Source organism: Benincasa hispida, chromosome 11 (assembly GCF_009727055.1).
Source record: "Benincasa hispida cultivar B227 chromosome 11, ASM972705v1, whole genome shotgun sequence".
Taxonomy (NCBI): Eukaryota; Viridiplantae; Streptophyta; class Magnoliopsida; order Cucurbitales; family Cucurbitaceae; genus Benincasa; species Benincasa hispida.
In genome coordinates, this window is record NC_052359.1 from 24,624,474 (window position 1) to 24,636,110 (window position 11,637).

The 11,637-nt window shown below is 39.6% G+C and overlaps 1 protein-coding gene across 1 annotated transcript; it reads left to right on the forward strand.

Moving 5' to 3' along the window:
- Positions 1-3,251: 3,251 nt before the first annotated feature.
- On the forward strand, positions 3,252-3,722 carry LOC120090626. Its single transcript, XM_039048345.1, has one exon. The coding sequence runs from the start codon at positions 3,252-3,254 to the stop codon at positions 3,720-3,722; it is 471 nt and encodes a 156-aa protein (XP_038904273.1).
- Positions 3,723-11,637: the final 7,915 nt, after the last annotated feature.

Below are 11,637 nucleotides of genomic sequence, written 5' to 3' on the forward strand. Positions count from 1 at the left end.
CAAAGACTGGAAAAGAAGCAAAACGATGAAGGTCAGTATCATTGCTTCATAGAAATATTAAAATGACTACACATCAATATTCCATTTATAGAAGCGATAGAGCAGATGCTGAAATATGCCAAGTTTTTTAAGGATATGGCGTCGAAGAAAAGAAGCACAAAAAAATTCGCCACGGTGGCATTAACACAAGAATCAAATGCTATAATCCCATCGATAATGCGTGACCCAGGCAGCTTTACAATACCCTACTCAATAGGAGGAATCTACATCGGTCAAGCATCGTGTGATCTTGGGGAAAACATAAATTTAATGCCCCTTTCAATCTTCAAACAATTGAATGTAGGATAGCTGACATCCACGACGATGAATCTCCAGCTTACAGATAGGTCCTTGGTACACCCTAAAGGAAAATTGAAGGATGTCTTGGTCACAATTGATAAATTCATTCTACCTACAAACTTCATCATTCTAGACTATGAAGCAAATAAAGATTTGCCAATCATATTGGGACGACCATTTTTGTCTACTGGTCATGCTCAAATAGATGTGCATAAAGGAGAGATCACGATGAGCATCAATGGAAAGAAGCTCAGGTTTAACATCATCAAGGCAATAAAGTTTCCAGAAGATGAAGGCTTGTCAGATTTTGATGATGAACACACTTGCGATGAAGATTTCGAGTCCGAAGAAGAAGATGAAGAGATAGAGGATGTGATAGCATCCTTAGAAACCTGCCATGTAATAAGAGAGAAAGTGAACAATGAAGTAAAGTTGAATTTGAATGAAGAGAGAAAAACATAGAAACCTTCCTTAGAGCAACCACCTACACTAGAGCTGAAAACTCTACCAAATCATTTGAAGTATGTTTTCCTTGGCCAGAATGAAACCTTGTTAGTAATAATATCCTTTGCATTACCGAAAGAAAAAGAAACTGTGCTGCTCCATATTCTGAAGAAATATATCAAAGCAATCGGGTGAACGCTCGCTGATATCAGAGGTATTAGCTCGACCTACTGCATGCAAGAATTTGGTTTGAAAAAAACCAAAAAAGCTCGATAGAACCTCAACGTAGACTAAACCCTGCGATGAAAGAGGTTGTTAAAAAAGAAATCATTAAATGGTTAGATGCTAACATTATATACCCTATTGTCGATAGCACGTGGGTCAGCCCCGTGCATTGCATTCCCAAGAAGGGCAAAATGACAGTAGTCTTAAATGCAAACAACAAGTTAATCCCCATGAGGGTCATCACTGGTAGGTGGATTTATATGAACTACCGGAAGCTCAATGCGGCGACGAAGAAAGATCATTTCCCTTTACCTTTCATTGATCAAATGCTAGACCGACTAGCAGGGAATGTCTACTTCTATTTTCTTGATGGGTATACAGGCTATAACCAGATTATGATCGCACCAGAAAATCAAGAAAAGACCATATTCACCTGTCCATATGGAACGTTCGCTTTTCGTCGCATACCTTTTGGACTATGCAATGCGCCGAGCATGTTTCAAAGGTGTATGATGGCAACCTTCTCCGAGTACCTGAAAGACTCAATTGAAATCTTTATGGACGATTTCTCAGTCTATGGGCAATTGTATGAATTCTGTTTGAAAAACTTGGAGAGAATATTGAAAAGATGCGAAGAGACCAATCTGGTGCTGAATTGGGAAAAATGCCATTTCATGGTTAAAGAAGTGATTGTGCTCGGGCACAAGGTTTCAAAGGATGGGCTAGAGGTGGATAAAGCAAAATTTGAGGCCATAGAAAAACTTCCACCTCCAGCAAATGTGAAAGCTTTAAGGAGTTTCTTAGGACATGCGGGGTTCTATAGACGATTTGTGGAGGACTTCTCCAAAATAGCTCGACCGTTGAATGCATTGCTAGAAGCTGACAAACCTTTTGACTTTGACTCACAATGCCTCACCACATTCAAAGCACTGAAGGACACATTGACTATAGCACCTATTTTGATCGCACCAGATTGGATAAAACCATTCGAGCTGATGTGCAATGCCAGCAGATATGTGATGGGGGCAGTTTTAACACAGAAGGAAAAGACAATGTTACACCCCATCGCATATGGGACCAGAACATTAAACTCCACGTAGGCAAACTACACCACCACAGAAAAGGAGCTTCTAGCGGTAATCTTTGCGATTGAAAAATTCGGACCTTACTTGTTGGGATCCAAAGTTATAGTCCACACCGACCACTTGGCAATACGATATTTAATGACCAAAAAAGATACAAACTCGAGGCTAATCCGATGGGTTCTCCTACTCCAAGAATTTAATATGGAGATAATCAACCCCAAGGGAACAGAGAACCAGGTCACTGACCATTCATCGAGGTTAGAGAATCCTGAAGTGGACCGTATTCAGTCAGAGGTGACCGCATCCTTCTCAGACAAACAGTTGCTTAAAATTGAAGAACTATCCTGGTATGTAGATATTGTAAACTTCTTAGTCTACAAACAATTTTCGAAAAAATACAGATCCCACCAAAAGAAGTGACTCATTGATGAATGTAAATCCTACTACTGGGATGAGCCAAATCTTTACAGAAGGGGACCAGACCAGATCTTGAGAATATGTGTTCTAGAGACTGCTTTACAATGAATACTTTTTCAATGTCATGACTCACCCTATGGATGACATTTCGGGGGATAGCACACAACAACAAAAGTTTTACAAAGCGGGTATTACTGGCCAACTTTATTTAAGGACGCACGAGACTATTCTATGAAATGCGATAAGTGTCAACACACTAGAAACATTTCAGAGAAAAATTCAATGCCGATGAACATCATATTGGAATTGGAACTTTTCGACTTCTGGGGCATAGATTTCGTGGGACCATTTCCACTATCAAATGGTCATAAATACATTCTATTGGTCGTCGACTATGCTTCCAAGTGGATTGAAGCAGTGTCATGCGTCGCAAACGATGCGGCAACAACTCCAAATTCTTACAGAGAAACATCTTCACTCATTTTGGCACCCCACGTGCCATACTAATTGATGAAGGAACCCATTTTGTCAATCGTATCATTAACAAACTGCTGATCAAATACAATGTTCATCATAAAATCGCCACCGCATATCACCCCCAGACAAATGGATAGGCCGAGGTTTCTAACAAAGAAATCAAGCTGTTTTAGAAAAGGTGGTGAATTCCTCATGGAAGGACTGGGACAAGAAGCTTGACGATGCCTTGTGGGCATATAGGACTGTCATAAAACACCCATAGGCATGTCACCATATGCGTTGGTGTTTGAGAAGGCGTGTCATCTGCCGTTGGAAGTAGAGCATAAGGCGTTGTGGGTAGTGAAGAAGCTTAACTTTGATTTGAAGGCTGCAGGGGAGGAGAGAAAACTTCAGTTACTCAAGCTGGACGAATGGAGACTACAGGGGTACGAAAATGCAAAAATATACAAAGAACGTACGAAGCGTTGGCATGACAAGCGACTGTGTGAAAATAATCTCCAGGTAGGTCAGAAGGTCTTACTGTTCAATTCTAGGCTACGACTCTTTCTGGGAAAATTGAAATCGCGCTTGTCTGGACCATTCATAATTAAAGAAGTATTCTCGCACGGAGCGGTAGAATTAACAAACAAAGAGGGGACCAATGCATTTAAGGTAAATGGACAAAGAGTTAAGATGTATCATGGAGGAGATTTCCAACGCGAGAAAATCTCCGTGCACTTGAGCAAGCCAAAATGAAGAAGAAACATGTAGTCCCTACGTTGATAAGCGACACACATTCATCAGGGACGAAATATATCCTTTTTTTAGTATCCTTTTGATATTTTTCTTTCATGAATCTATCTTACTTTTTGCATGATCACTACTCTTTAGAATTGCCAACTCTTTCTTTCATTCTTTTTATCCTCTTGGTATTTATCACTGATCGTAGTAAACGATTGTGATGGAGCAATGCGATAACCTTAAACACACAACCGGTTCAATCAGTCCATCACAACCAAAGAATCAGCCCACTGCAGGAAAGGATGCGATAAAAAATAATGCGGGCGACAAAGAAAATTTGGGGGTTTTGTCTTTCCTTGCCTCATCTTATTTTAATTTTGCACTTCTCGCATTTCAGTTTAATATTGCTAAATTCTACTATCACATCCTCTTTAGTTTGACTCAATCTTGAATTTTTTATTACTTTATTTGGTCGCCGCATTCCCCTTGTGCCAATTATGACTTCAATGATGAAATCTATACCTTGGTTTCTTACCGCATGTACTAGAGCAGATTAATTTAAGGACAATCAATTCATGAAAAATTTCTAAAATTTAGCAGTCTACCAGCTTTCCTTCAAAACTATTTTTATGAAATTTCCTAAGTCCATCGAATGAGTTATTTCGTCTCTCAGCAATGAGGACGTTGTTGTGTGTAAATTTGGGGGTGCTGACAATGTTATTTTCAACCTTGTTACTTTTAGAAATTCAATCTAAAAAAGAATTATATAACGTTGAGATCCGCTTGATGATGCATTGTGAATATGATAAAATAATGATGTATATTGCGATGGTGGTGTATGCATTGCACATGCAAGTTTTCCTAGTAAAATCCAAGTATAAATCCTACTAGGTTGCCTGGTAAGCCTAAGGTCGAACACAGGGACTACCAAGACAATATGCGATGGTAATTTTAGATTCCTTTACGGTGACAAACAAAATTATAGTTGGTTCATATGTTTGGTTAAAGTATAAATCCTATGTGGCAGATTTGAGAAAAGAGTTAATAACAGCGAAAGTTTCAATGATTATGCGGGGAACGGGTTGAGAAGGGATTTAGCTAACACTTCCTAAGATCGCGTTCAAGCTATGTGATCATGCTACACACACACAACAGCAAATCATCTTCCAATGCAAATGCCATAGTTCCTATTTCAAGGACGCATGCGATGTATACGATGATGTCGATAGGACTTATTCCTAAGTCTCTATTCTTGTCTATGTGATGATGAATGATGCACCCATACACAAGGTGACCGCATGCTATCATATCCTATCTCTATGGTGCATGCGATGCGTTGATAACAAACATAACTTATTCCTCAGTTTCTATCTCTTGGTTATGCGGTTCTAATCTGACTTTCCCGAGCCTAGATTCTAATATGACTTTCCCAAGCCTAGATTCTATCCTTAGACCACCCTCTCGAGCACTCTAAAGGACGAATGAAGCATACATAATACAAGATGATCGCATAAAGTGAAGATCTCAAGTCATGCTAGCTAAGTACTTCTCAACCCATTCAGAAGTTTAGTTACTCGTGCATAATGTAAAGAGAGTTAACAGATGTAGAGATGCAAATTCCATTTTATAAATAAAATCAGAATATAGAATGACAATGGAAAGTAGGGATAGTGAGTCTGGTAGCAATGTCTTGCTTCCCGAGGCTTTTACATTGTGTTTTTCTCTACTCTGCCCAAAAGAATGTTCTTACTTCCACAAGAGTCAGCACTCTCTCCGTTCTCAACACTTCTCGGCACTCTCTCGAACTAACCAGGAACAATCTTTCAGCATCTTCTCTCTTCACTCGCCTCCGCCTTCTAAGTATAAAAATTACAAACTACAACTATCTATTATCTCTACGTATATAATGAAAAAGAACTCCAAAATTCTGAACTGCTGAACTTCTTTGACGAAGGTGGCCTTCGGTATTTATAGAGCTTCAGGGTGAAAAGCTCGTCTCTCAAATGATTGCACCGATGGGATGTCATTAAATCTCTGTCTGATGTGCCGATTAATTGTCACCGAAAAGTTAAGTGTACTTGCTATAGTGTGTCATTAACGACTTGTCATCTAAATTCGGATTCGATCGTCATCAGCTTTTTGTCCAATCATGATTTATTAAGCTTTCACCTTGATGTGCCATCTCTATGCGGCCACCTTCTTGAGTAGATCTTCGCGAACGCATGCGATTACATAGCTTTACGATCGCAATCTTCTAATGCGCTCGGACGTTGAATTCTTTGGATCACAATTCTGCCTTGTGCCAATGCATTTTCCTGCACAAAATACGTAAATTAGCTGCTTTAATGTGATGGGCAGATGCGATCGCAATGTTCTCAACTTAATGCTTTTGGACACGATTTTATATATTTTTACCGTTGCAATCCTACATTGTTTTATATCTTTGCGTTGTAATAATGTGCATTTCTTCCCGTTATCACACCCCCAAATATAAAACAATGCTTGTCCTCAAGCATAAACTAAAGATTTTCTCTAGAGAGTCAGCCGCCTTTTCCTTACCTAGATTTCTCGAGGTACCTTATTCAAATCCTATGAACCAAAATCTTCTTAATTTCTATCCATGTCTCTTCTTAAAATATTTCTAAAATTTAGGAACCGCAAGTTTAACCTTAAAAGAGACTTTACTTGTTTTCCAGGACATCGCATGATTTTCACAAAAAAACTTTTTCAACTGGGGTGTTTCCAAATGATTTTTTTTTATCCTTGCATAGTTTAAATATTCTTTCTATGACCTTGCACTGATCCAAGTGCCTAGCCTTCGTTTTGGCTTGCCACCATGGGTGTCATGCGAGCATCCAACTATGAGCAAAGTGCTTTTTCTCAGTCTAAACTCATGCCCATTTGGCGGCAAAGTTGTAATCATTTTATTTATGCATTGATCACGATTCCTACCTTATTTTTGGCTTGCCCCCCTGGGTGTCATTCGAACATCCAACTACGAGTAGGATCTGATCGCAACGTTATGATTTTTTTTTCTTTGTAGATGTATAAAAGTAGCAAGGTTGAAAATAAATACCGCACCCCCAAATTTAAATGTAGCAATGTCCTCATTGCTGAAAGATTGAAAGAATTCATGCGATGCTCTTAGGAGGTTTCGTAAAAGTCAGTTTGAAAGAAAGATGGTGGACCACCAACTTCTAGAAATATTTCATGAATTGATTGTCCTAGAATTAAGTTGATTTTAGTACATGCGATGAGAAATAGAGGCATGTGTTTCATCATTGAAATCATAATTGGCATAGAAAAACAATGTGGTGACTTACTAAAGTAATCAATATTTAATGATTGCATCGACTAACGAGGATGCGATGATAAAATTATCAAAGTTAAAAATGAGATGCGAGAGTGCAAAATTTGGAATAAACAAAGTCAAGGAAAGATACAACCCCCAAATTTGCTCTGTCGCCCACATTATTTGTGATCACATCCTTCTTTGCGGCGAGCCAATTTCTTCGATTGTGGTGGCTGATCAAACTAGTCGCGTATTTCGGTTATGGTGTAGCTCCCCCACAATTTTTCACCACGATCATTGAAAAAAAACATCAAGAGTGTCAAAAATATAAAAGACAGAGTTAACAATTTTTTTTTTTTTTGAATAAGGAGTAAAAAGGATATAGAAATGATAATGGATATAAAAAGGTAGAGTGAGTTCATGAATCAAAGATAGGAAAGGATACTCCAAAAGAATTTCGTCCCTGATGAGTTTCTGTTGCATAACAACGCAGGGATCGCTCAATTTTTTTTCATTCAGGATTCCTCAGGTCCACGGAGGTATTTTCCCAATGAAAGTCACCTCTGTGATACATCTTGACTCTTTGCCCGTTGACCTTGAATGCACGGGTCCCTTCTTCATTAGTCAATTCGACCGCATCATGCGGGAATACTTCTTTGATTATAAAGGGTCCAAATCAGCATGACTTTAATTTATCGGGAAAAATTCGTAGCTGCGAATTGTATAACAAGACCTTCTATCCAACTTGGAGATTCTTCTCGCATAGTTGTTTGTCATGCCAACGTTTTGCACGTTTCTTGTAAAATTTGGCATTTTCATATGCTTGAGTTCTCCATTCATCAAGCTCGACCAACTGAAGTTTCCTTGCCTCCCCTGCGGCCTTTAAATTAAAATTGAGCTTTTCCACTGCCCATATTGCTTTATGCTCCAACTCAAGCAGTAAGTGGCATGCCTTTCCAAACACCAGCGCATACGGGGACATGCCTATAGGTGTCTTATAGGCAGTCTTGTATGCCCACAAGGCATTGTCCATCTTCATTGCCCAATCTTTGCGTGAAGGCTTCACCACCTTCTCTAATATCAGCTTGATTTCCCTATTGGACACGTCAGCTTGACCATTTGTTTATGGATGGTATGCGGTGACTACCTTATGGAGGATATTATACTTGAGCAACAATTTGTTGATGATGTTATTAACAAAGTGAGAGCCTTCATCACTTATTATGGCACGTGGAGTGCCAGAACGAGTGAAAATATTTTTCCTCAAGAACTTGGAGACTACCACCGCATTGCTTGCGACGCTGATACCGCTTCTACCCATTTGGAAACATAGTCGACGGCCAATAGTATGTATTTGTGACCATTTGATGGTTGAAATGGTTCCATGAAGTCTATGCCCTAGATATTGAATAGTTCCAATTCTAAGATGATATTCATGGGCATCGCATTCTTCCATGAAATGTTTCCCATGCGTTGGCACCGGTCGCATTTCATTGCATAGTCTCTTGCATCCTTGAATAAAGTTGGCCACAAATATCCACTTTGTAACACCTTTGCTGCTGTGTGTTGGCCTCCAAAGTGTCTGCCATATGGCGAGTCATGGTATTGCAATAGTATGCGCTGGTGAGCAGCGTCTGGTACGCATAGGCGTAAAATCTGGTCTGATCCCCTCTTGTAATATACTTGTATTCATGAATTTCCCTGATCTATATCGTTACTTAGAAGTGGATGTAGAATGTATTCTGAGATTCCATCATCCTTTCTATGGGTTCTCTTTCTTTCTGGTGTCTTTCCTTGAGTCCAACAGGGTCTGTTGGTTCTATCGCAACTAGGAGCAGTTCTATTCAGCTCCCTTCTTCTCCCTCCGGGCGACTATATCTTTTCCGCTTTGCAGTCACAAACTTGGACATTGCTTTTCTTTCTTGTAAGCTCCCTGGATTGGCGCGGGAGTTTCAGTAGTACACTCGGCAATCCACGCGCCGACCCTGGCTTCATTATCACCCCCCCTTGTGGTCTACTTTCTGAAGCTCGCCCAATCCTGGTCTATCTGAAATTGAAGAAATTGCGAAATAAGACGTGCTTAATCATTCCCTAAAAATTATTTAGTACTTACTGAGTTCTTGGTATATTCTTCATTTCTTCTCAATATCTGAGACTTCAGTAAGCTCTCAGAGATGGAAGATTGCCAGAGCTGTCCGCTTGCAACATACTAGCGGTTAGACCGAGCTGAGGTCGAATGTTTTGGTGATTGGAACCGTTTGGTTTCAAGTGTGAGAAAAATTTTCCTGGTGGCCCTCTTTTTTTGCGCCATCTTGATTTGAAATTATTGTTGTGGTGATTTTTTCCATGCGAAGGTTAGGGGTGGTTTCCTCCACCCGGTTGTAAGTTATTGGGAAAAGGATTATTCTTTTCCCGCAAGAATCTGTGTTATCGTCACGAGGACTTGTGGGTATCCTCGGACACCTTCCATGTTGGATGGGCTTCTCCGCAAAGTAGAACAACTTGGGCACATTTGATCGATTGCGTTGACGGGACCCTGGCCTCTATGCGTTGCCTAGGCTGTTGATTGCGATTCCCTTGTATTAAGTTCATTTCATCGCATTCATTTGTTTTGTAGGGATGCACATGGCCCCATGGTAGAAAAATTTCCAATTTGGGAGACCAAAATGGTAAGGCCATTGTTGGCAGACAATACTTCGCACTAGTCTTTTTAAACGCTCGCCCAGCGTCACAAACTTGAGCGAATTCGTCGATATCTTGTTCAAAATTAGTGATCCGCTATTCACACCCCCGGCCCTAGACCGCATCCCTCCTTTAGCCTAGAAGAAGGGCGTAACTGCAAGCCCAAAAAACGCCTCTCTCTCTCTCCTTTTTTTATCAAACCCTTTTGCTGACACTTTACTGCCTAAATAATCTTGCGGAATAACTATGATACCAAAATATAACTTATATACACGGGGAATGTCTTTAAGGCTAAAAGTTTTATTAATTTAGAAACATAACATATTTACAATACTAGATTTACAAAGTCCCCAAACTAAAACTCCTAATCCTAATATAAACAACAAGTATCAGTGTACAATAATTAACAGTAACGCACCTAGAACAGTCGAGGTTAAGCAAATCTCTTTATCTTTAGGCAAGGAGTACAATGCAGAGCTATCTTCTGGATTGACCGCTACCCTGGGGGGGGGGGGGGCAGGGAGGAAAAGGAAAACATTTTGAACAGGCTGAGCTTGGCACCCAGTAAGTGACCTTAAGAAAGAATAATTGATTCTCATTGCAAAATTTCATAAAAGAGTTTAACTAAAATTATAAGCTTCTCTACAGTACTTGTACTGGCAGTATAAATAATTTTCCAAGCATTGAAACATATAAGCTATTTTATATCATAAAAACAGTGAAACTAATTTCTGCAGTTGAGGATAACCCTATCTGGTGGTAAACAATCCCACACCATCTAACTACAGTCAAGAGAGTACCCTTTTGCTCAATCTCTGATCTACCTACGTGCATGTGGCCATACTAAGTACTTCGTCATACCTTAGGTATTCTGTTCAGATCCTTCTCCAGTGTCCCTTGCAGTAACTGGTTTGGTTTGGTACCTTCTCAAATGTCCCTTCAGTACAATAGATACCTTCTCAAGTCCTTCTGTATCTAGTTGGGCGGATACCTTCTCAAGGTGTCCCTCGGTATCTGTTTTAAGTAAAATAGTCATAAATGACTTTTCTTCTCCATGTAGTATAACAACCATATAAAAACAATGGCTTTAAGGATACTAATGCATAGCGAGTATATTTAAACCAGACATAATAATTGATCTTTCAAACAATTTTCTCACACATGCATGCGTTTAAAAAACAATAATTCATGGTTTGTTTTCTTGGAACAATCACTTTGGTAAAACTAGTTGGCATGAGAGATAATCTTCTTTAAAAACATGCCTTTCTATAACACGTTTGGTAATCAAACATTTAAGCAAAGTTTTAGTCAAAAACGTTTATAGCCACTCACCTTTGAATTTGCTTAGGGACTTTTATCACTCTAGTTAGCTCATTTCTACTCGGGCTCCCTTTTCACCCCACCCCTTAGAACACCGAGATTGCAACTTTAGCAGGTAGAATTACTCATAGTTCTAGGAATTATAGAGATACTTACTTCTACAAACATATTTCTAAAATGTCCTCAGGAAAGCTTACCCTAAAAGTGAGCTTCTGAAATTTGTTTGTGGTTTGGCATGGAATCAACATAATCTTCAAGAACTGGCCCAAAACTGTCCGACAAGCTGAACCTTCTGTCTTCTTACTCAGTTTTCCAAGCCCACCGATTCCCTTCGAGTTTTCCTCCTAGCAGCCCTACCCTTTAAAAACCTACAACTCTTAGAGGATTTAGGTGGCTTTGGACACCACAGCAGTAAATTGTAGAAAACTCTGCTTCCTAAGTGATGCGTCCTCCGGTTCATAGCACATTCAACGTCCAATCTCCTCTTTGAACATTCCTATAACTAACGCAGTGGATTTCTGGCCAGACCCCCGAACGCAAGGTTTCTCAACACCCCACGGTATTTTGAATTACATAAAGTGAAAGTCTTGGCTCTTATTTATAGGCGTCCAAACTTCTCCAGAGTTGAGGCACCAC